Genomic DNA, 26,598 nt, shown 5'->3' on the forward strand with positions numbered 1-26,598 from the left:
CAGGTAAATGTGACTTTGGAATGTTGATTATTGAGCAATAAAGTAAAATCATGAGCCTATCCAATAACCCAATTTAAGAAACAATATCTGGTTTCAACCCAGCTTAGTCCTTGAATGTCAAGTTTTTAACTCAATATACATGTATTGTACATTGTTTTGCCCACAAAATATAGTCAATTCACTTTAACCTTGTTTCAGTGAAGGCGCTATATCAAATGCAAGGATTATTTATTATATATTCAGAATTTCTCTCCCAATCCACCAAGGTCTTAATTTATAATAATAATAAAGACGTCTCAAAGTGCTTCACAGAATATATTTGCAAAGTGAATTAGATGTAGATTTTGTAGATGAAATGCAGCAGCCAATTATTCTGACAGAATGTCTATTAGACATCAAGTCCTAGATGAGAGCTAACTTTCTACAGTTGAACATCCACAAGACCAAGGCCCTCCTGATTGGCTTCCATCAACGCCTCCACATCTCAGGTTCTGGCAGCATCACCATCCATTGATGCACTCCACTTTACTGAGCCAATCTGGAACCTTGGCGTCTTGTTTCACCCTCAGCTGTCCTTTCTACTCCACATCCATGCCATGACCCGCTCTGCCTTCCCCCACCTCTGCAGCATTGCCTGGATCTGCCATTGCCTAACGCCGCCAAAACCCCACATCGAGGCTTGACTACACCAACTGCCTGCTTGTCAGCCTTCCCAACTCTTCCCTCCAAAGCTGCTGATCATCTAGAACTCTGCAAGTCGTATCCTCTCACACCAGACTCCATGATCCTATCATCCCCACCCTCGCTCAGCTCCATGACCCCATCACACTCACCCGGTTCCACTGTCTCCCCATTCCCCAGAGGATAAGAGTTCAAAATCCTCAGCCTCCTCAACAATCACGCCTTCGCCCACCCTCCTGCTCTCCGCCCTCGCTGATCTTAACCCGCCCCCCCCACACTCGGGTCCAAATCCTTGACTGTCCAGTGCCTTTGGACTTCCCGACATGAAAGCCGCTGTACAAATGTAATTTTGTATTGTATATTTACTTAAAAAACATCAACCACAACTCAGTGTCAAACTTTACAGTCTTTAATTGGATTTCTGGCATGAATTTATCAGACACAGCATATTTTGTGCAGCTTCGTCTCTTTAATTTTCTTTCACGAGACTTGCCAAACCTGCCCCTGTTCTCCATCCAGCACATGGCTGGCTGCTGCTCGCCCTTTCCAATAATGTGCCCTGCTGGAGCTGCTGCTTATCGGCTGGACGTGCTTTCTTCTGCTGACCTGGAGTGGTTATTGCAATTGGTCGAGCCGACCACGATTGATAGCTCTCCTCTCCATACAATATTACTGGTGTTTCCATGGTGCTGAAATCTGACGTTTTCATCCATGTTACACATCATTTTAGCAGATAACCAATAACCCAGGAATAAAGCACACACAACCATCAAAAAACACTCACACATGCTGCTTTTTCATCTCACTGTTTTACCAACAAATACACAAAAAGGCCAAAGTACACTTACATAACCACCTTGCAAATACGAGTACAGTAAAACCACTCAAAATCAGTCACATTTTTTTGAAGCCAAATTAATCTTATTCAGATTTCAAATAAAGGAGAATTTTGTGACTGCAATTTATTTTTNAAAATCTTCAAAAATGAATATTGTGTAATTCATTGCAAAACTATTATACATTAAAATCTTTGTATTTTAGGCTGCATCCAAGGAGCAAAAAGATCAGAGTTCTGAAGTTGATTTGTGGAATACTGTGTTGTTTTCAGGGATTTTATAAAATTTGTTTAACTTGTAAAGGGATTGGTGTATGAAAAAACTTGGGTGGGATTAAATGTGAAAACTGCAGCAATGTCCCACAATAGGAGATAACAGATACAGATTGCTTGGTGTACATATGTCACTTTCAGCTTCAAATAATCAAGGTTTTACTGAATCAGTGTTCCAAAAATAATGAAGAATCATTAGTTTTTACAAGGTATCCCTACAAAGTAAAATCACCAAGCAAAAACTCCCTCTGAGTACATTGGTCCTTAAAAGAAAACCAGAATGTTGACCTCACTGCAGAAAGACATCATGCACTAACATTTGGCTTGCACACTGTGAAGAAAGATGCTACTGTCTGAATCACATTATCTGTCATCTCCTACTCATGCTAATAGGTTCCAGTGATTGAAGTATGATTTATAACAAACCCATTCCACATATTTTATACCTTAAACATAGGCTTGAACATTTGGTTTGCACAAGCTTATCACTTTTCAAATTGTATCTACACCTCCTTAAGCACGCATCACTCACAATTGCTTCCCTCCTAACAAGCATACCTTTTGCTAAACTTTCTGCATGAAAATTAAAAATACAATATAAATACTGCAAATTCCACAGATTTGCTACTTTGCTAAATTCAAACATTTACAAAGTTTATTTTTCAAATAGAAAAGATGAATGATGGCAAAAGTAGGCAGTTTTCTCTCCTCTTACTCCCTGATCCAGAACCCTCTGCTTCAATAATAATATAATAATAATAATAATCCTTGCATTTGATATAGCGCTTTTCACGTCGGGAGGACGTCCCAAAGCAAGCAAGTCAACCTCAAGATTGTTCTAGGAACTAAATTCAGCATAGTACTGAAAACTTGAGACAGCAAGAGGTTCTTTGAAATCAAAATCTAAAACTTAAAGTTCATTCTGACATTTCTCATTCATAAGGGAAGCATTCTATGATAGTAATATTTCTTTATTTCAACTTGTTACCAATCTCCTAAATTCGATCAGCCTATCAGTAGCATTGGCTTGCATCAAAGATACCCTTCATTTGGTGCAAATTACATTCGATGCCAAGCTCTAGTAGCAGCAACGTAGGTAGAGCATGATCTAAAAAAATATTTTTACTGTAAACTAGCTCGCCTAATAAATTACTTTTAAATTTATTAAGTTTAACAGACTGAAACTCAGTCAGTTAATATGGCCTTTCATTCCCCTACAATTGCAAACCACATTCAAAAATCAGTGGGTACAACCAACGTTGTGTTTCCAGAGCAACTAATGCAAATCTCAACTAAGTTCCCCAGAAACAAAGAACCCTCAGCACACTCCATAAAATGTGATACTTTTCTAAGAGGACGTTACAATGAACATCTTGAAGTGTCACACAAAACACATAACTCGATTTTATGAAAATAAACAATAATAATCCTTGCAGTTGATATAGTACTTTCACATCAGGCGAACGCATGAAAGTGCTTCACACGATTTTACTATAAGGGTTAAGTAGGTGAAGAAGGCAGCCAATTTGAACATAGCAATATCCCACAAATAGCCATGAAGTAAATGACCAATTAATTTTGTTTTAGGATTGTTGATCACGCCACCAGGAGACACTCCTTTCACTTCTTGAGTTGTGGCATAGTATCTTTAACATCCGCCTGACAGTCAGATGGGATCATTAACACCCCATTCAACGGATAATATCTCCAACAATGGAGGGATTGGAGTTTCATTCTAGACTGTGAGTTCGAAGTCCCAACACGGGGCTTGAACTTACAACCTTCTGACTGAGAGATAAAAAGTGTTACCAACTGAGCCAGGCTGACACCATAGCAGATCATACTAACTGTTGAAAACATGGAGTAAAAGAACTCATGGATCAGTATAAGGGCGCATCTTGACACCATCCAAAGGGGTAAGGATCTTTAACTTCATTATTTTTCTTACTGGGAGAAGGTGTTAATACATGCAGGAGACCTATGAAAAAAAACATTTTTGTTGGGTAAGAAATATCCTAAAGGTAAGATGCTAACCAAATTTACACAAACTTCAAAATATTTTTAACTAAGCAAGACCTACCTCAAAACATTTACTGCAAAATCTATATTAATAAAGACAAAGTGTCTGTGTGTGTATCTTCCAATAACGCAATAACCGATTGACGTAAAGACCTGATTTACACTTCAGCGGAAAGGTCTTGCATGAGGGTGTGTCGTGGGCATTTTTATCCCAGGGATCTCCTAACATTGATGAACTATATTTAAAAAATGCTTTAATTAAACCACAAAATATGAGGTATGCATGGTATTCTCCAACAAAGTAGCGATAGAGGAAAGCACACACCCTTCTAAAGAGATACATCTATACTAACATACTCTGCAATAAATGTATGGTAGGTTTCTCGAGTTGTCATGGAGCTACAGTCCTCCCAACAGGAGTCGTCCCAACCAGGAGACCATGTTATAGAAGCAATTATATTAGTATAGATTTTGTGGAGTCCTGTAGCGCAGTGGTTAGAGCACTCGCCTTGCAAGCGAGAGACCTGGGTTCAATTCCAGGCAGAGCCAAACATTGGGCAAGTTTCCTTACTCCACACAGAGCCTAATAATAATCCCTCCAAAATAATAATAAATTGGTAATTTTCAATCCACGACTGTTTGGGGGACACTGCTGTGTGCAATTGGCTGCCTCGTTTGTGCCAACAAATATACAGTCAATTAATTCACTTTACAGCATATTCTGTGAAGTGCTTTGAAACGTCTAGAAGACATGAAAAGTTCTATATCAAATGCTAGGATTATTACCACTGCCTGTTGACTGTTGACTGCCTGTTTGAGTTCAAAAGGCTCCAATTCCCTGTTCGAATGTGTTTTGCGATGTCAAGTAACAAGGCACAGGGACAGAGCTTAAAGGTTGCTGACCTTTCCCATGGACAAATCTATGTTGGATGCTCACGTGTGAGTTCATCTCAAAACCTGTACATCATGGCCAAAGGAGGAAAAACTGCAAACGTCGTCTACACAGAAGCCTTGCAGTAACTTGAGGACCTACCAATTATTATTATGCTACAAAAATAGTTAATACAAGCAAACAATTGGATCAGGAACGAACACTTAAAAAAAAATCTGTTGTTAATAATAGAAGTAATGAGTCTAACGTGAATACTTGCACAAACAGTTGCAAGGAGAAAGCATTAACCACGTAACCTGGAAAAGAAGACCAATCTAATAATATTAACGGGAGAGGATAGTGCTGTATAGGAGAGGATGAGAGTTCAACATGCTTTTGGCAAGAATTTAAACCACAAGCATTGTGCAGAGGAAATTGCGCATTCCAGCATAAAAACTAGTAAACCTTTTTTAAAAAACGTGTTTCATGTGATTTCCTTGACAGGACTATTAAAAGGACACAGCTTTAAACAAGAGTGCAGATGATTTATCCCAAATTTTAATTCTACAAAACTGCAATCAAACTGCATGCTAGTTACTTAATCTAAAAAATCCTCCACTTGAAAACTGTAATGCCTTCTTCATGCATTAGTTAATTTTGCATGTCCCCCGTGTTAAAAGTTACAGCCAAACATTCCAGTTCTCACTGCAAATAGGAATACATGTTGAAAACAATTTCACAATGAGAATATAATGACAGCTGCAATTTGACACTGCATTTTATCACATCATTGAAATGTTTGAAAGTGCTTCACAGGATTTTACTGAAAAGTATAATGACTGGATATTTTTGAGTGAATCTGGCAGCTAATTTGCATAAAATGTCCCACAAACAGCCACAAAGTCAATGATCACGTTTATTTGGAGGATTCAGATTGGTCATATGGTTGTGATAAAAATTCCATTGCATTTTGTGTTGAAATACAAAACAGAGAGTGGAATGGTGCCCATATAAAATATGCCAAAATATTCATTACAGTTGGTAGTAAATATGTACAATTACATTGTAACCAAACATAATGAGATTCATTTGGACTGGCAAGAAACCAAGAAACTGGACATCACAAAAGCTATACAAAGCCTCAACCTCCCAAACTGCTGCTACAACTATCCAGCACACATCAAGGCAACAGTACCCAGTTTCAACATCCTGCTTGATCATCACTTGACAGCAAAGGAATAAGATGGCCAATCTTTTCCTTCATGTACCTTTCAGCAATTTCTGCAGACAAAATACCCCTCTTATCTAGCCATAATCCCCTGCAGCTAATTACAGATGTGAACTTTCATAATCCCAAGAAACTCCAAGTGTAATTTGTCATCCCACCTCAAGTCTTGGAAAGCGCTTCAACTTCTGCCACAATAAAAGGATCCATAATAACAAACTGACTAATTAATATTTAAGTTCACTTACGTTCTTCAAACTGAATTCTTGTTTCAATGAGTTAAATCTTGCAGCAGTTCTAAATAATGCTGGTTTTAGACAATGGATCCACCAGTGATGGCACTCTTGCTACCACAGACCAATCCAAAATAAAAATCTGGTAAGTACCCAACTGAACATCTTCGGAGAATACGTTAACATCCAGTCCATCTTGAAAAAGGTGATGCAAGACATCAAAAGGATCAACAAGCAGACAATCAAATTTGACTCCTGGCCTTCCCAGTGCTAATCCTAAACCCAAAACTCCCTTCTTGTTTTAAATAGATTGTTTACGTTCACCTGAATGGGCAGATAGAACCTCAGTTTAATTCTCATCCAAAGGATCTCATCCAAAGGATCTCATCTTTAACAATGCAGCTCTACCCCAGGTAAACTAAAGCATCAGCCTAGGCTATGATCTCAAATTCCAAATGTAAAGCTTGAACAACAATAAATTGCATTTATATAGCCCTTTCACATCAGGAGGATACTATAAGGTGATGCACAGTCAAGGGTATACACCAGAACTGGGGATTGGATTGGGCGGGCGAAATTTGGGGGTAGAAAAATGACCCGAGGTGCAGTCAAAGAGGAAGGTCTTGAGTCAGACCGTGAAGGAGGGAGGAAAGGGGAAAGGGTTTCCTAGATGCTCTACAGAGTGGGGGCCGAAAGGCTGAAACCCGACCACTGGGTGAGAGCGGCAGAACAGGAGACATGAAGCAGGCCAGTGCCTGCTGAGTGGACAACATTAGCTGGTTAGTATAGTTTTAGAAGGTTATAGTGATAAGATGGCACAAGACTGTGGAGGGATTTAAAAATGAGGACGAGGACCTTGAACTCAAGGATAGGAAGCCAGTGGAGCCGAGGAAGGACGGTGTGAGAGGTAGGCGGAGCCCAGGGCGGGAGAGCTGCAGAATTTTAGAGGGTCTGCAACTTGTGAAGGGAAGAGTTGGGAAGCCCAGCAAGCACATCTAGTTTCAGTAAAAGTGTGGCTGAAGGAATAGGTAGAAACAGAAGCAGGCAATGTTGCAGAGATGGGGGAAAGCTGAACAGGTCTGGGCACAGGTGTGTGGTCCAAAGGGCAGGCGAAAGTCAAACAATCAGGAGAGCCTCTGTCTTATTGATATTAAACCTGAGAAAGTTAGCTGTCATCCAGGGCATAATGTCCGACAGCCAATCGGTCAGAACAGCAGTGGTCCCAGAATCAATGGTGGAGGTTGAAAGATAGAACTGGGTGTTGTTCGATTTAGGTGGAAGTTAACCCACAGCTTGTTAACCCGAAGTTAACAACCTTCCGACTCAGAGATAAGAACACTCTGCAACCATCATAGCATCATAGCAAAAGCTTGCTGCAATTTAAAAAGGTTTAGCAACAAGATTAGTGAAACCTCCAGTTTAATGACTGTTTAATCCAGCTTGACACCATCCAGCTCAACAACCCCCTCACCCCACCCACAGCAAGGTTCACTGGAAACACAATTCATGATTACTCAAACAACTAAACGTTTAAAGTAATTAATTTGAAAAGTTAAAAACAGAAATTGATAGTAAATAGTTAATCATTTTTTGACAAAATATAGTGCATACATAGGGAGACTTATTCTTTAAAATTTTGAATTTGGTGGTAAAATAAGTTTGCACCCAAATACACAAACCTACATAAGATCGTACCTCGCAATACACATACGTGAATATACAACGCTTTGCAGATTGTAAGCATGTGGCATCCCGAGCAAAACCCACATGATTATTTTAGACGGCTGGAAAGCACATTGTACTAAATATCTACCCTATGTTAAAAGGGGAGGGGGAAGAGATTCCTACTATTATGGGCTTTACATTTACTTTATTTGAGACGTCCTTCCAACGTGAAAGAAGCAGTATATCTGTAAATTTGTATTGATAATACTATATTTTAGCCATACTGGAGCATCTTTATGCTCTCCCATTGTGATTTATTTTCTTTCACTACTAGGGGCCAACATGTATTCCATGACCAGAGTTGGGGTAGATGAAGAGCACCTTGAGTTTTCCATATTTCTGACAATATCACTCTTGAGCCTTAGGAAAGAACTTTGAACAGTGTTGTCTAAGTGTACCACTTTTGGATATTCGAAATAATGCTTAGATCTACCGGGTTGTTGCTACCCCTGGAGCCGTACCCCACCAGAAATCAATACCAACAGAAGTATACAATTATTATACATTGCTTAGTAAAGATGGTGCAGTTATAGAACACAAATCTCGTCTTATTTCACATGTTATTTACAATTGACCCCGCAAATAGTACCAGAAATAACAAGCAGAGACTCAGATCTCTCCAATGACTTCTAAAGTCAGTTGATAAGGCAGGTGCACAAAGCATATCAAATATATTTGACGTTTGCTCGTCTTCACAGTGAGATGGTGTGTTAACAAGCAACATCAAATACTGATCAAGTTATATATCTAGTCTCATCACAATCTATCCTACAGTGCTTACAGATTTATACTAACATTTCAGTAAACATTTTCATTTATCAACCCCTCATTTTCTATTGATGATCACAGTAAGAGGTTGTTAACTAGGGTATTCAAAGTCATTTGAATCCTGAAAAAGCAGCATCAATTAACCTGCAGTCCCTAATCCCTGTAAATGCTTACAACAAATATTTTTCTCTGTGCTGTCTTCATTGATCTCAGGCGGGTTAACAGTTAAGCACTACATTTGACGTCAGCAACCTGGAGTTTGCAAGGGGAGAATTAGACAAGGTTCATGCAATCCTGCACCTAGATGCTATACATTTATAGTTTTTATTTCAAAAATAAATCATTCTATCAGCCTATCTTTTTCTAATTTGGAGCCACATCAGATGGGTCACAAGGGACATCACCCTGTATTCAAACCATAATAGTATACCTGGCAAAAATAGGTAAAAATTATTTAAAAAGTTTTTAAACATTTGATGCCAGGTTAAACATTCAGTGCAAAGAGAAAACATTGGAAGTTGCAGCAAAACATTTGCACAAAACATTTTTTCTTAAATAAAAACAATAAAGTTTTCCCTATGTAGGTTCACAGACACAGAAGAGGAGAATTTAGAATCCAGGTAATCAGACCACAAACATGCCCCCATTGCTTTAAATAAAAATAGAGTTAAATAAGTACTTAATCTAATTAGAAGAAAGTAACCAATTTACAGAAGTGTTACATGACCTGGAATATTGTTATTTAGTGCTGAAAAAGTAAGTGCATCTGGACTCAGGTGAAGTTGACCACTGTTCTGTTACCGCAAATGTCAAAACAGCATCAATTGTTTTATTTAAAAACAATTGATACGGATACTTAGTTTCAGTAAAAGTGAATGCATCTAAAATATCTTAGCATAGCAGCATTCTAAGAACAGTGTATGTCAAATAAGCATTAATCTATAAATACAGACATAGAATGCAAACAATGTATTGCCTCTACCCAATAATTTTAATTGCAGCCCTCGATAATCATTCATCAACTATCCAATTCCTTTTTAAAGAAGCTAATGGGATATTGTTCACTACTATTGCTAAGCATCTCTTCCAAGTGTTTACTGCTCTGGGACAGCAAAATCGTTCTACTAAAATAGTGGCACCACCTCCAATAATCTTTTGGGGAGGTTCATATATTTTAGATCAGCATCGGACAAAATCAACAATAAGCAAAGGATATTCTTCACACTTCACTGACAGCAAAACCACAGATGGTTGTCGTTTATCAAAGTTACCTAAACCCACAGAAACCACTACATTTAGTAATCCAGTTTGAGGGTTATACATCCAAACCCTGATTAGAGGAAACTGCAAAGCTTAAGGTTTAATATGTATTATGGTGTTCTCCAATGTACAGAAATTGCATTTTTTTCTTTCCCTATTCAGATTTTAAGATACTCCGAGCAGTTTAAATTGGGTTTAAAATCATTTCACTGACAAAGACTCTAAAATCTGCATCTTGCAGGTTGTTGAAATGGGACTTTGAGTAAGTGAGTGTTGTATTATTAATGATGACCCATTAGTGCACAATCAATAAATATATTTAGTTAGTCAATGAGAAAGATTAAGATTCAGAATGAACTTTTTGCAGGGTGGACGGGGGAGGCTGTTAATTCTATTAGAATCTGAATGAGTGATAAATCAACCATAACTTGCCTTTATATAACACCCTTCTTGCAGGATAGCATGTTGGAGCAACATGGCATGCTGTTGCCATTTACAAGAAACAAAACAAACTTCATTTTGAGCAAAGCATTACCAATCCAAAATGTTCTGGAGTATTTTGAACACATCACATAATGAAAGCAAGTTAACATTCTCAGGCTACTTAAAGGATTTATAAGACTGAATATATTCAGATTCATCGGATCTGAACCTACTATACAACAACGAGGAATATCTGCAGTTACTCGTACACTGGAAAAGTTTAATTCAAATGTCCTGTCGGTGTGCTGAAGTGATTATTATAATTTACCAACATAAATACTTACTGTTGCTCTGCAGTTTTTTCATTAATCCATGATTCCAGGAAGAAATCAAAAATTTAATTTATTCCTCTTTTTCTGAGAACAGTACTAAATAAAACAAAATACAAAATACTGCAGATGCTGGAAATCTAAAACAAAAACAGAAGTCGCTGGGAACATTCAGCATGTCTACTGAGTGTTCCGAACTGTTTCTGCTTTTGTTTCAAGTTTCCAGCATCTGTAGTGTTTTTTCATTTTGTTTATATTTAATCCACTGCCACTTCTCTTCTAGGAATGCCTACCTTGAAGAAGTTCTGCTCTTCTCATCTAAATAAAACAAGTTCTCACATGCTAGATTTTGAAACAATCGTTCCTTTACATGTGATGAGCCTTCATTGCTAGTGTCAAATTATTCACACTTCCCCAATCAAACTGGTTATTTTACAGTGTATAAGATACAAATTAAATGTTCACATGCTAAACAAAATCCACCAAATATCCCATGTCAGTGCATGTTTCACCTCGTTACAATATTCCATTTGTTCTATGAAAAGTATTCTTACTTCCTCAAACACTTTGATTACAGCAACAAATACTTGAAACCCTCATTTCAGTACTTCCCCATCACTGACACAGTCATTTACAAAGGACATGTACAGAATGCGGATCTGAACCCAAACAACATCAAGACCTCTACCATATTAATGTACTGCAGAACCTTCACTGTGTGTACAATTGCTAATCAGAAGTACGTCAACCAAATAGAATCCCCCCACCCCCTGCCCCGAAACCCAGACTCCAAATGGTGTCAATGTATTTGAATACTGAATCCACCATGAATGTTGTAATTAGTTAAAGATGACATTAGAATAGGTAGAGGGTGTGTGAGCTTGGCTTTGACCTACAACTATCTTTTAATATATCATAAATCAGAGGTCTTACCCTGAACCAGTACATAGATATCTTTTAGGAAAAGTAAGCCAACAATAAAACAAACACAAACTCAAATTCAAGGAAGTAATACGAAAATATACATCAGCAAATTTGAATGTTTGAATGCAAAAATTCCATAGTATACAGTATGAAAATATTGTCAAACCTTTCTTCAACAGCCACTCCTGGGACTGGCCAAAGAGACCATCGTAGAAGGGTAACCTCTTAGAAAGGGGTTGTATAGTGTAATGAGAAGATTCAGACACGACCTAAGTACCTCCCTTCTTCCTCTCACACACCCATCACCAGACTCACGGACGAGTGAGAGGCGAGAACTGGCCATTGAAAAGGGTGCTGGTACAAAGGTAAACAGACCAAGAGTAGCCACTGGTTGCATGAGACAGGTGGTTGCTAAATTAGGATGATGCAAAATCTTTTCAGATTTTTCCCAGGATGGTTGTTAAGAAGGGTAGTTGTTTGAACAAGTTTGACTATTTTTTTTTGTTTTTGAGAATTAAAAATACTTACACATGGTAATACATGCAAAACATAATTCCAGCTATCAGCTAAAGCCCTTTTTTGTTCTATTGTTATTAAGTTTTGGAGGGGAAAAGCCACTGCACCTACATATTTTAATTACATAAAAAATGATTCAGTTGGAGCCTTTTCCATTAGCCATGTAATTTAAAATATATTGGAAAAGTAAATCCCCCATGAAATTGCCACTGCCTTAATCTTTAAGTAATTAACTTTTCTTCTAATCAATTTCCTGCCCAATATTCATGAGCTATTTACATGCATGAGTTAACACTCAACCTCTTCTAACTCTTGTAACAAAAGCTTTAAATGACTGTAAATAATACTTATGACAAGATCATCTGTCAAAAACAGCTGGCTAGACCTGGTCCACAGTATCCAGGTAGAAAATATAGAAACAGCTTAATCAACTGAATACTAAATAAGGTGGTCCCAATAATTTCTGCAGCGATTTATACAGCTTGGCACATGCCTACAACACATTGGAAAAATGTTTATATTACCATAAAAATTAAAGCCCCATTTCTGTTTCATTGTAATAAACAAAGTAATGTTTTCCAAAATACTGCAAAAGTGTTGATAAATTGAAAAGTAACCAATCATCTGAAAGGCTTAAGGCTGGAGAAAACAAATCAATGACTGGATATTTACCACCCTATGACTTCAATCTAAAATATAATTAAACAGAATTTTAAATGTTTTTTGAATTTTTCACTTGGGGTTTTCTATGGAGGTTTGCTGGCAGAAGACCACCATAACAACCTAAATCTATAGAATTAAGAATATATAAATTCTGAAACTAAAAGAAAGAAGTAGCATTCTCACTTCTGCTTTCAAAATAAAGATTTTAGAGAACAATTTGCAGTGACACACCCTTGTATGTACAACTGCTAAATGTACAACCTGCATTTATTTAGCACCCTCAATGCGGGCTGCAGCTCAGAGCACTTAATTCAAACTAATTTACAGAAAACCGTTACTTAGATATGGTTAAGCATCCACCAAATATTTCTTTTTGAAAATTGGTGCGAGATGGATCATGTTCATTTTACTTTCAGTTAAAATGTCTATCACAAATGAATGAATCAAAAGTCTAATCTGATCCAATACAAAAAAAAGTCTAAATATGATAAATAGTAATAGCTAATCATTTATAAACTAACATCATTACAGTAAAGTTCAAATGGCATCGACTGTTCAACACAAGTAAATAGAAACAATGTACAAAATGTTTCCAAACTCTAAAACATATTTTCAACAGAACTGTTTATTGACTGCTATGATAGGAATCACTCTTTTGGAATGAATTATCAAGCTCCATCTATCTATATAGATGCATAAATATTGAACTAAATCATTTATTTAGCAGGGGGCTTGATTCTCACACAAAACTGCTGAATTTTAGGAGTTAATCTTAATCGCTAATACAGTGGAATTCGGTTTTGATTATCACTGCTTGCACGGATTGAGGTTTGAGTGTAAAGATCTACGACTGTTTGTGGGACAGTGCTGAGGCGCAATTGGCTGCCGCGTTCGCCCACAAATATACAGTCAATTCACTTTACAGTGTGTTCTGTGAAGCGCTTTGGGACGTCCTCCCGACGTGAAAAGCGCTATATCAAATGCAAGGATTATTATTATCTGATAAAGATCAATGGGCTTTGACTTGGAATGATCGGATTCTTCGACAACCTGTCGTCCAGTGTCTTCCTACTCCAGACTCAAAGCCTCCAACTCCACTGCCACCTGTCACTGTATCTCTAATTTCAGATGTGCCGATGAAACATAGGCTGATACAAACTGACCACAAAAGCTGAAGATAGTCGCTCATCCTATCCTTCAAGGGCATCATCAATATGGGACCAGTATTTTACGGGTGCCCTTTTTATTTTTATGTTTTCAAAAAGGGAGGTGGTGGTGGGGGGGGGGGGGGAGACTAACAAGTTTCTGAACATTTTGAAAGCAATATTTACAAACCATGATGATACTGTTCCACTGCCATTGCTTGAAAAACATTCAATTATACAGAAACACACAACTGTTCTTTATTGGTACTGTTGTTTAGCATCGTTATAAAATATTGGGGGGGTGGGGGGTGAGGGAAATATGAATAACAGCTCCAGGGCATCCTCTGAAAACCCTGGGGGGGGGGGGGGGAATGACAACCCTCCCCACCCACCCCACCACCACACACACAACACACAGACACACACACAAGAGGGCTCCCCCCCCCCCCCCCTTCCTGGCATTTTATTTGTGGAAATTCCTATTCTAACAACACAACACACAAATCAAATCAAACCCCACCCCACCCACACCCCTCCCCCCCCCCCCACCACCACCCACACCCACACTCACACCCCAACAAAAAAAAAACAGCCACAAACACAAATCAAGACGTTGGCAAAGTCCAGAAACAGTTTACATTAAAGTCCCTCCTGACAGTAACCCCCTCCCCCCCCCACCCCACCACCTCAAAAAAAACATACAAACTCCTCTTTGTGTGTGTGTGTGTGTATCTCTGTGTGTGGATGGAAGTATTTATTTATGGTTTATTTATCTCTGTATATAGTATATATTATGTATTATGTGTTGTGTTGTGAGCAGCTCTCAATGTCTCTCTCTCTCTCTCTCTCTCTCACTCAGGGCCTAAAGGACTTTCGGTGCCAACCAACCGGCCCTGTCCAGGGGCCCGACCCCCCTTTGCCCCCCAATCCCACCCCCCCTTTACCCCCCATCCTCCTCTCCCCCCCCTCACCCCCTCCCTCACCGACCCCGAGTCTGGACATATCTCTCTTAACGACGCCTCTGGTGTTTCTCTCTCTCTCTCTCTCTCTTTGTGGTGGTGGTGATGGTGGTGGTGGTGGTGGTGGTGGTGGGGGGGGAGAGGGAGAGTGGGGGGTGGGGGGGGAAATAAAATATAATATGACACTCACCCGTCTTTTCGTGGTCGTAACCGACCACCACGAAGTAATCGGCCAATCGCGCCATGTCTCGGGGATGTCGGGGGGGACCGGGACAGAGCAGCTCAACATGTTCCTGCCCTGAGAACCTCAGCCATGTTTAACCCCCTTCCCCCCCCCCCCCCCACACCCCACCAGAGCCACAGCGCGTGCGCGGAGAGGCCTGACCCTGTGAGGGGGGGGACAGTGGGGGGGGGGGGGGGACACAGGGACTCATTCCTCCTCCACATCATTCCTCAGCCACGAACCAACCGCTCCAGGAACCATCCATTTAATAATAATAATAATAATAATAATAATAATCCTTGCATTACATTTATCATTTACACCACCAGCCTCTCCCCCCCACCCCCCCCCCGCCCCCCCACCCCCCCCCCCCCCCCCCAGGCTGTCTGAGCTCCAAGAGAGAGAAAGAGAGAGAGAAAGAGAAAGAGAAAGAAAAGAAAACTTAAGATAAAACAGAGAGAGACAGAGAGAGAGAGAGGAGAGAGCGAGAGGAGAAGGAGGTGCAATGGGGACATCTGCAATCCCTGTCTGCGTGTGTCGGGATACACACAACACACACACACACACCACACACACACACCACACACACAACACACACACCACACACACCGATCCACGGTTTCGCGGCATCGCCAAGTCACCGGTTTCCCCGGCGGTTGCAAAGCTCCCGAGGAGCCCGAGAACCGTTAAAAAAAGAGAGTGAGAGCCGAAAGTCCAGACGGCTGCCAAGGATGCGGCTCGGGCAGGAGGCGGCTCGGAATCGGTGAAATGTCGCAGCCAGGTTGCCTGAGAGACGAACCACTCGTGCGGGCGCACGCGCACAGACGCGCGCGCACGAGCGACGGAGCTGGGCCTCCGATGTAACGGCGCGAAGGCAAAAAAAAAAAAAATTTGAGCGTCGGAGTTGAATCCTGGATTTAATATTCTGAACCCATAGATAAACTAAGCGCCTCGAATCAGAGCAGCAAAAAAAAAAACAGTTTGTACAAAGACGCTCCCGAAAGAGGAACTCAAGTGAACTGCGCAGTGCAGCAAATTTAGCAAAATGATACAGCAGTGAACAACTGCGCTCAGGGGAAAGTGCTCCAACTGAGCACCATTGTTGACGTACAGTAGCCCTCGTGGTAGGGTGGCCCGAGCTAGACACGACAACAACCAAATCACATTTGTATAACGCCTTTCACGACGGGAGGACCTCCCAAGGCGCTGGACGATCAGTAATTTCAGACTCAAGCTGGGGAGGGCGGAGGACAGGGGGGAAGGAGGGTGATCGAAGGCACGATCGAAGCAGTGGGAAATCTTGCTGGACAGCAATATCAATGGCAACCTATGCGATTTTAACTGGTTAAGACTCCAGCAGTTACCTCAACACATACTCTGGGGTGCCCAAGTCTTGGCTCTTGCCAACCTGCGTCTAATTCTTTCCGGAATTAGGTAAGCACGCTCCATCATTCCAGGGAGAGAGTTCCATTCCAACAACTTATCTCTGGGATTTCCATGTATAGGTGGGATGCATAGACATCTCAATTTGCTTTGGATATTCCTAAACACGGTGATAGGTTTCCGCACAAAAAAAAAATCGACTTAAGTTCAAAGTCCTGTTACGGGGGTGGAACCCACAACCTTTTGACTCGGGTGAGAAATCGGCAGCTCGGAAGTAAAAGGACCCAGTGCAAGAAAACAGTGTAAGTGCTACACTCGCAGAAAGAAGATTGAGAGAAAAGCAGCAGTAGCTAATTCTCTGACTCGCAACAATCAGCGGCAATGTTGCCATTTTTCAAATTTATTTTATAGACGATGTTTCTGCAGATTTCTGTAAATACAGTAAAACTCTAAAACAAGTTGTATCAGTTAGGACCATACATTTAACATGACTTATGCGAAGTCCAAGTTGCAGGCAAACTGTAATAAGTCATAGAAAATGCGACTCAGGGGTCCCCCCTCCATGCGTAGTTACCCCCACTCCCTTACACGTGCATAATTTAATGCAGTCGGTAAGTACACATGCGGTGATGGGTTAAGACTTTATTTCCCGCATTTCAATGCGTTTTCACCAGTCGCCGCATACACATTTACCGCAAAGCGTTGGAATCGCTTTGACTCGCTGGAAATGAAGTTCTTGGGCCATGCATTGACAAATCAAGACGACATTGACCGCGATTCAAGGCTCCCAGTAGGTGCAGGAGTGATGGAAGGTAGAGGAGTTAAGAATTAGGAGGTGATTTAATATGAAAAGTAATTAAGTGGTTTTGATTGGAAACTGAATGGGACTTGGGTGAAGCTATGACTTAGGCGATTATACGATTTATAAAGATAAGACTTAAGCGAGTTTCACTGTAGGTTTTTTTCCTGTATCTACACAAGTACAAGATCTGACATTTACGAAAAATAATGGAATATGCAGGCATGATATAAGACAATAAAATATTGTAGCAATTACAAAAGAGAGTCTAAAGATGGTTTGTAGATTAAATAGTGTATTTATGTACACTTTTGATAATCTACCACTGTCTATGGACAGCCAAATTCAAACAAAGAGAGGGAGGTACTAGAAATGGAGGAATACATTTTAATATTTGTTTGAATGACCATCTGCTATAGATCCAGTTCATTAGAACAACGTAGGGCATGATTCGTTCAGTCATGCACACCATATAGGTTGGTTAAAATGTATAAGTGGAGAAATATTAACAGGACATTACAAAAACAATAATATTTACATAGTAAAAAACAAAACGCAGAATACTGCAGATGCTGAAAATCTGAAACAAAAAGAGAAGTCGCCTTAGCACTCAGCAGGTCAGGCAGCACCTTTGGAGAAAGGAAAGTGAGTCAATGTTTCGGGTCCACAACCCATCGTCAAAATATTTACATAATGCCCTTCAGGTTGGAAAGACATCTCAAAACGCTGCACACAGCTGACTGGAAACATGAGCTGAGGGGGGGAGGTGAAAGTGTGGTTAAAAAGATGGATCTTTTCAGTAGGTACCGGACCAAATGCTGTTCGTCCATCAACAAAACTTCCTGTACACCACTCCAACAGCATATAAGTATGTACAATCTCAGATACATGTGTTAAAGGTATTGTACTGACAATATTTCCACATAAATTGTTTTAAGAACTAAAACAACTAATGGGGTGTGTGTAATTCTCCTAAAAGGAATGAGTAAGGAAGTGAAAGCAAGAAATATTCTAGATTTTTTTGTGCATTACTAATCACGGGGATTTCCATTATTTCCTGTTTGACCCGGACTTACATGGCCTTAAATGGGAAAAGTAGACTTAGAGATTGAAATATCTTCTGCTTGATACAGACATCTAAGCAAAGGGGAAAAAAACAACATGGTGACTTGTTAAAAGAAATCAATAATTAATAAATTTCCAATAGAAAATAAAAAAGAGATAAAATCTATTAACAAGCTCAGGAATTATTCTAAAGAAAACTATAAGGCCTGAAATTTCGCCAACTCTTAGCCTATAAAACCAAATTAAGAATTCTGTACCATCTTAAAATGGAAGATAAAATAGACATGCAGGCTGAGGCCTCTAAATACATCCACTAAAAGGCCCAATGTTACCCAATAATGTAAAAAAAAGACTGCCATTATATCAGTTACCGAGGTTGGAAAAGGTTATTTTGTTAACTGTTAACAAAGACAAAGTTAAGTGAAGCCATATGGAGAGTTTAAAGGAAGGTAAAGTAAGAGTGAAGACATTTAAGACAAACAGATTAAAATGTAAAAAATGTAAACTGTAATATAGTGAGGTATATCTATTCCAATGTGTGAAAGATAGATTATATATTTTTGGGTTAAAAATGTCCTGTTAATATTTCTCCACTTATACATTTTAACCAACTTATGTGGTGTGCATGACTAAAAGAATCGTGCCCTACGTTGTTCTAATGAACTGTATCTATAGCAAATGGTCATTCAAACAAGTATTAACTTTTCAGAGGTGATGATCACGCAGTGTTCAGATGGGGTTTGAGCTAGGATCCAATGGCTCCAGAAAATTTACAACATAATCTTCGCATAGCTCACTATTATATCACCAAAATGTCTCAAAGCACTTCATAGGAACATAGGATTTACTCTAAAGTGTAATTTGAGACAAACATGGCAGCCAATTTGTGCATGTCAATGTCCCAGAAACAGCTATGCAGCCAATTTTATCTGGAAGGGTTTTTTCTCAGATGCAAATTGGATGAATGCCATGTCTTGACCTGTTTTAATTTATTTCCTGTTCCCTCTATTATAGTTTGACTAACTGAAAATATCAATATATTCTCCCACTATCTTCCCTGGGGTGTGGTGTGGAGGCAAGCAGGGTCTGAGCTAGCTCCAACTGTGTAAGTGGGATGCATGGCATTCTCAGTTTGGTTTGAGTGCTCTTGGGTATGGCATGTGTCCTTGGGGCCTTGGGACGTCCTCCTGACGTGAAAGGCGCTTTATAAATGGAATCTTGTTGTTGTTGTTGTTGATGTGTCCGATACCCAGCTGACCAAAACAAAATTGTCCCCAAATTCACTTCCAACCCTTAATTAACCAATCATAAGGTCTCTCACAGAAAATACAAAAAAACCAAGTAACAAATACGCACACCAACACGAAACAAAATTGACCCTCCAGAATCATGCAGAACTTTCATCTCTCAGATGGAAATTATGTAAAATGAAACGATTTAGTTAAACATAATCAATTTCAGTTTAAAACTAATTACTTGGCACACAATTCCACATAAGAATGTTTCATATTTATTCAGTACTACATTTTTATATCTCCCTAGACAGAATCTTAATTGTTCCTTTTAGAGATCCTGGATACACTGTAGATGATTCCCCAAAGCCCATGACTCTCTTGAAAATATGATTCATAAAAATTACTAAATGATCACAACAATAAAAATTTATCATGGAGCATACATGTGCCAAGATATTTCGTGCTTGGATCAGGATTATAGTTGGAAGATAATTTCCACAATCTGTAGATAAAAATAACTAATTTGTAATGTTTGACCCTCAGCTCATTTAGCAATGCAAGCTGCAACTGAATCCAGATTAAAATACTTAGAAAATGATTTATATTATACAAATAAAGTCATTTAGCATGTGAAAAATGAAGGGCAACTGCTGAACTGACAATATATAGTATTCCGAGAAACGTTTGAAGGATATATTTATAGGCATTCCATAAAAAAAGTCAGCGGGAAATTAATTTTGTATTTTGAAATTCTATATACTAAACTGCTTGAGAAGTAATTTTTGGCATACTGATGTTTATATTTTGATCAGAATTACGTTCATGCAAATGTCATGAAAGTGGCAGTTAATATGGGAATCAGCCAAATTGGCTATCAGTGTGGAAAAAACAAATTACATGTGTTTCCATTACCAATGGTAGTAAAGAATTCCTTTAATAATAACGATAATAATCCTTGCATTTGATATAGCACTTTCCACGTCTTCTAGACATCTCAAAGCGCTTCACAGAATACACTGTAAACTGTATGTTTTGTGGGTAAAGGAGGCAGCCAATTGTGCACTGCAGTATCCCACAAACAGTGTGGATTAAGTGACAATCGTGAATTAGTTATCTTTCGACTTGGTATGGACCAAAAATATATTTAACATTGAGTCTGATTCCTATCAACAAAATTTGCATTTTAACATACTGATTGACAGAATTACATTTCTTGCTCTACACTTCTCCCAGTTGGGCATTCAGTCCCAATCTAACATGTTCAAATTGTGAGTTGCTGAATAAAGACATCTGAACAAGTATAATATCTCCTGGACATATTCCATCATTCTATACAAACTAGCTAGTTGCCAATAGAATAATTTGTAGTAAATGCTGGTGGATAGTCTAGCATTGTTATAAAACACTATTCATAAATGATTCAGAGGGGAGAACTTCTTGTAATATTACAACAATTGCTGATTATACTAAGATATATGGGCAGCAGGATAATAAGGATGCATATTCTTTTTATCATATGTTTCACCTTTCCAAGTTCTATTTTGCTAAAACTTTCCTGAAAACTGCCACAAGACCCTACACAAAATATTACATTCTTGGTGTAAAAAAANGCTTTCGTAACACTGGGGGAAAAATAGACCAAGACTACACAAACCACTGACCATCTTCATTCATGTTAACTTCAATAAAAATATGTTGCAGTTTGCCATCAATTACACTTTGTAACCTAGGTAAGGGAATCTGGTGATGTATTTTTGAAAGAACTAAAAGGATCATCACTATCACTGGTGGAAAGTATAATTCACTCTTGGAAACACAAAAAACACTTGATTGACTATATGAAATACTTTGGGGCTGCACTCAACTTGTCAATAATTGAGATATCTGGAGCCCCAGATATTGCAACAACTGGGTATTTAGTCCTGGCGTACTATGTGTAAAGAAAATGAAAAAGAGATGGTGCTATAGAGATTGTTGGTCGAGCGATGATGGGGACATGGAAAAATGGAAAATAGTGACAGTTCGGGTAATGATGAGGGAGGCAACATCAAAGAAGTGAACGTGTTCAAACTGACATTGGGCAACTGTAAAACTTTTTGAAGGCTAATTATTTATCCAAGGAGGGTCCCAGAAAACCTTGCATTATTACAATCAAAATTCTTGGAATATTTGTTGCTAATAATGTAAGACTAATACAATGCAAAGTATGCTGGCATGGTTTCCAGTCAAAACCCTTCAGAGGAGTTGGGGAGATGTTACCAAGTTACCAATTCAAGATTGTAGGCGGTGTTCGTGTCAGCAACTTCAGTTGCATTCCACACATGTACTGATGATGAATAAACAGAAAGGATTGAGTCATGAATAACTGCTGGAGATATCACTGGCTTTGTCTAAGCATTACCATCATGTGGAGTCTCTAAGGAAATGGGACAAACGAAAACATTTTACTGCATGGACATTTCGTGAATATCTGGCCAACGACCCAACCCCTTTAAAATAGCTGAATAAACTGGGAATCCGTTGTCATTTTCTGTGAAAAAGATATTTTTCACAAGAATAGTTGCCCATCTCATGAATCATATCTTGAAATTTCAAAACAGTCAGTCCCTGATGATATTGCTTCCACTTATTTTGACATAACTAAAACAGGTGTCGTTTTATTTAATTGCAGCCAAGAGAACATAAACGTGGTATGTGTGCATCAAGTAGGCAAGAGGACAATAAAGGTGCAAGTCATTTAAGAAATTGGATGTTTCCAAAAATGCAATCCAGTAAATTATTCGCATTATAGTCAACATGTAAAGATCAAGCGTCACGCTTTACCTTATTTAAAACCTACTAAAAGTTCATGAGGTTTAACGTAAAAGTGTATATGTCACGAGTGTGAAGTTATTATAGTTTTAGCCATACCGTGGAAGAGCGACTGAAGTTAATTGGCAGCCGCTAACATGTTTATCGTACTAAACAAATGACTGTGCAATGGTTCGCAGGATGTGCTCTTAAGAAATTGCGGCGTCTTCTCTGCCACTCACTCGAATCCCCGCCCATGTGCAGTTTATAAGACAGACTCCGACTCTAGACTCAGTCAATGCGAATTGAATAGAGAAATCACAAGTTCTCTCTCGGTCTCTCTGCGTCAGACTCCACGAGGATACACTACAGAGAGTAACAGAGCTGACTATTTGGGGAAATTTAATTCAGTGGATATCAGACGTTACAGGTACGTGTGAGCGAAGTGAATAAGGTGCACCTTCTTGTTATCCAGGCACGTCTGCAATACATCTTATCTTTCACTGTATTTGCTGGCAATTGCAGGTATTACAAGCTGTTAAGGAAATCGTACTTTAGGGCATCGTATTGTTGTGGTCAGAATAATTGTTGCATTTAAAAGGCAGTTTAGCAGGTTGCAAACCATGACGTGCGTTTCATATTCGCCCAAGAAATATTTTTTAAGCACAGTATTTTGAAGGATTGGTTTAGTCAGATCCTTGCGTGGGGAATCATCTTTGCGAGCCCCGAAAAGAAACTTACCATTAGGTGAAAAAAAATCCTAAAGTTAAATGAATGTATTCTCGCAAAGTGACTATAGAACTCTTACAAAGTCCAGTAGTGTGTACAGGGAAAGCAAATTCAGGCTATATGCTAACGTGCTGATGACAGATCGCCAAACAGTGCCTGTGAGATGCATTATTCACCGTCTCAAAACAAACACAACATGGTTTTTTTTTAAAAAAAAGGTCTTAACGTGTATTTTTGTCCTTTCTGGCAGGTTTCATCTTACCATGAGGCTGCTTCACGTTTCTCTCCTCTGTTGCTGCTTCGTCCACGCAGCTTTCGTGAACGTGGAAGCCAAGTTGGATGTGGCCACGGAATTTAGGAAAAGGCAAGTACCAATCCGATGCCATTACAATCAGAATCCAGTGGTTAATGAATCCCCCAATTCCCTTCCCCCCAATTTTTTAAAATAAATCCTAAACAATTACACTTTGGACCAGCTTGCAACCCTCTTGCTTTCAGAGTAGCCTCACCAATCAGATTTTTAATTTTTTTTTTTGCATTTTCTGTTTGCAGGTTGAACGCTTGGGCTTTAAGCAGAACCAAGCGAGATTTGAAAACTGCTTCGAAATCAAAGACTCAGGTTGTGTCGGGCGGTCGCCTGTTTGTCAGGACAGAGGATGTGAAGGGAAACCTCAACGTCCACTCCAGGTAATTGAGCAGAGACCTTGCGAGCGAGCGAGTTTAGCTGCCAAAACCAGCGCAGTTATTACCTGGAGGGGTTACAAGCAACAAAGCAACGCCTCTCAGGTTCTCAGCTCAGGCAAACTCGATCATGCTGGGGGTTTGCTGGGGGTTTGCTGTGAGTTTGCTGTGAGTTTGCTGGGGGTTTGCTGGGGGTTTGCTGGGGGTTTGCTGGGAGTTTGCTGGGGGTTTGCTGCAACTGTTTGTGGGATCACATTGGAGAGTGAGTTGGACGCTGACAAGTCTGGGTCATGATTTGGGTTGGTGGTGGTGGTGGTGGAGGTGGAGGGGGCTGGGTGGGGGGGTGGTGGGGGGGGGGGGGGTGCAGCATCAATAGATTAAAGATGAGGGAGGAGAGAGGTGGGTGGGGGTACAATAACCAACACGATAAATGTATCCTCTTACAATCGGGGACAGCCCGAGTGAGTTAGTTTGGTGTCTGGGCGCTGTCTGTCTGGCAATTGCTCAGATACACCACCTCAAGCGGTGAGGAAGGTAAAGCAGGGGGTTTGGTGGTGGTGGTGGTGGGGGGTGGTGAGGGGGGGGATAGCTGGGCAGGACAGGACTGAACTGTCGGCAATACACCAACTCCTGGATAAGGTTAAAGTTCAGGATTTGCATTAGAGCCAGTTAGACCCCCCCCCCACACACACACACACACTTGTTTTTCCAAGCATTAAAGACTTCTACAAGTATTTTCTCTCCCTCTCTGGATCTGGCTGTTAAAAGTAAAACTGTTTGGACTGTTAAGACCAGTTCGGCTTAAATAGATCACCGTTTGCAAAAGGGGTGTGTGTGTGTGTGTTTGGTGGGGGTGGGGTGGGAGGGGGAACTTGCCCCCCAACTGAAGAATAAATCAATCTGTGCGAAAGCTTATCGATCTGAATCGATTGCAGTCGCAGCCTTGCGCCGATCACACGCGAAGTGGTGGGTTCCAAGTGGGGGGGCAATTAACGCGAGAGATACTTTGCAGAGCTGTTGCTTTGAATTGGTGTCAATGTGTGTTTTTCTCTCTCTCTCCCCCCCTCCCCTTCACTAGTTCGGACACGCATATCCGCACGAAGCGCTATCTGCACGGATTGCCGCACTTCCCACAGTTCCATCTTAACCGACCGAGCTGCCAACTCGGGACGTGCCAGGTCCAGAAACTCAGCCATCGGCTCAATCAGCTCCTCAACAACCCGTTGAAAGACGACGTGGCTCGGTGGAGCACATGGAGCCCCAACAGCTACGGCAGGAAACGCCGATCCCTGCGAACCAGGATAGCAGCCAAACTGCCTCGACCACAGAAGACGCTCACAAGGACGTGAGAGTCCTGAGGACACACTCGCACACACACAGAGACACGCACATGACTGCAAACCTCCCCAGTCACTGCCTACCCAGAGAGACTTCAATTGGACGCACGAAGACTGTTGGCAAACTTAAAATGCACCAACCAGGCTCCTGAATTGCGACTTCTAAAGCTACCAAAACTGCCAGCAATATTTCTTTGCACAAACCAGCTTCCTTGTGCGAACTGCGTGGAGAATGGGCGCCACCTTTCACAGAATGCCTTTGGAATTAAGGATCCATCCCCTACATAAGCACCACAACCCACCCACTATCTACAGACTGCATTTGAACTGTTTTTTTTTCTGTGTTTGGATTACAGGGAGTCTAAAATCCTGACAGTCCAGAAAGGATTGCATCATACTTGAACGTTACTTCTATACAGAAAGTGCAATCGACGTTTTAATGTATGAATGACATTGTATATAAATTGTTTAAACTATTTAAATGTAACACTCCCCCCCACCCCATAACTTTACATCTGGAAATAGAATTATTTTTATACTGATATAAATGTATAAGGGCATTGTAGCAGCAACAAACAGAACAGAACGGTGTGTATGTTATCATAAAAGTGCCAAATGTTCACTGTATAGTCACTCGACTCTTTTTGTACATTCCAGACTTGCAATGGCTGTATATGTAGTACAATCTATTTTCGTCAATTGTTAAATATAATAAACATTTGTGTACAGTAATGCCATCTGTGGTTGTTGTATTCCCTTTTCAGGATATGATCTCAAACAACTTGTAGCGCCCTTCGGTGCTAAGACTAAATGGAGCACAGTGACAAAAGATTTCAACCATCCGTTTATACTCAGAAAATTACTTTTGTATACTTTAAGATGGTCGATTACGTGCTTGTGGTTTGTGGGCTGCAGCAGAGTCCCAGGAACGAGTTAAAAGAGTATTGAGTGGTACTGTATATCCCCATCACCATTGTGGACAGTTATTGTTGTAGGCAGAATTCTGCATAACACACAGAATGTCCACTCTGCCCGATATCAGAGCACATAAGTGTATAAAGGGAGAAAGCACACAATACAGGGTTATCAATTCCTTCCAGACGTTCTTCTTCTATCCGACTAATCCAGGGTTAAGGGTTTTACTACTGTGTTACACAATAGTTACCATCGCTTGGGTCACGTCCTGTGCCCACATTGACGACTGACGCACTCAGGGTTGATGTTAAGGTTATACACAGTGGATTGGAGGGGTTAAGAAACGGCGCCAGGAGGATTGAACGGCGGGATATTACCACAGACTCGTCTTGTCTGATATTTTGATGATCAAAAATGAAATAAAAGGAAGTCACAGCTCAGAACAAAAGAATACAGTTGAGTCTACGGTGCTCCCAAGAGTCTGCAGGACCATCTGAAGCTAATTTGATTCCCACTAATACAGAACTGCAGGATTTACAGAGAGAAAAGTCCTGAGAACTGCCTGAGAACTGCCTGCCAGTTTGAACCTTCG

The 26,598-nt window shown here is 40.1% G+C and overlaps 2 protein-coding genes across 3 annotated transcripts in view; one reads left to right on the forward strand and one right to left on the reverse strand.

The window, feature by feature from the left end:
- Positions 1-15,181, reverse strand: part of sbf2 (SET binding factor 2) — a 160,566-nt gene extending 145,385 nt beyond the window's left edge. For both annotated transcript variants that reach the window (XM_042341627.1, XM_042341626.1), the window contains exon 1: positions 15,040-15,181. In XM_042341627.1, the coding sequence (XP_042197561.1) occupies positions 15,040-15,094 (55 nt within the window). In that variant the 5' untranslated portion in view covers positions 15,095-15,181. The remainder of the gene's footprint in view (positions 1-15,039) is intronic.
- A 7,461-nt stretch (positions 15,182-22,642) lies between these two features.
- Positions 22,643-25,818, forward strand: adma (adrenomedullin). The gene is given in 4 exon segments (NM_001292180.1): positions 22,643-22,774; positions 23,324-23,437; positions 23,626-23,760; positions 24,833-25,818. Coding segments are annotated over 3 exon segments (507 nt in total). The 5' UTR covers positions 22,643-22,774; positions 23,324-23,336; the 3' UTR covers positions 25,104-25,818.
- Positions 25,819-26,598: the final 780 nt, after the last annotated feature.

This window comes from Callorhinchus milii, unplaced genomic scaffold, assembly GCF_018977255.1.
Source record: "Callorhinchus milii isolate IMCB2004 unplaced genomic scaffold, IMCB_Cmil_1.0 Scaffold17, whole genome shotgun sequence".
In the NCBI taxonomy this organism is placed as follows: Eukaryota; Metazoa; Chordata; class Chondrichthyes; order Chimaeriformes; family Callorhinchidae; genus Callorhinchus; species Callorhinchus milii.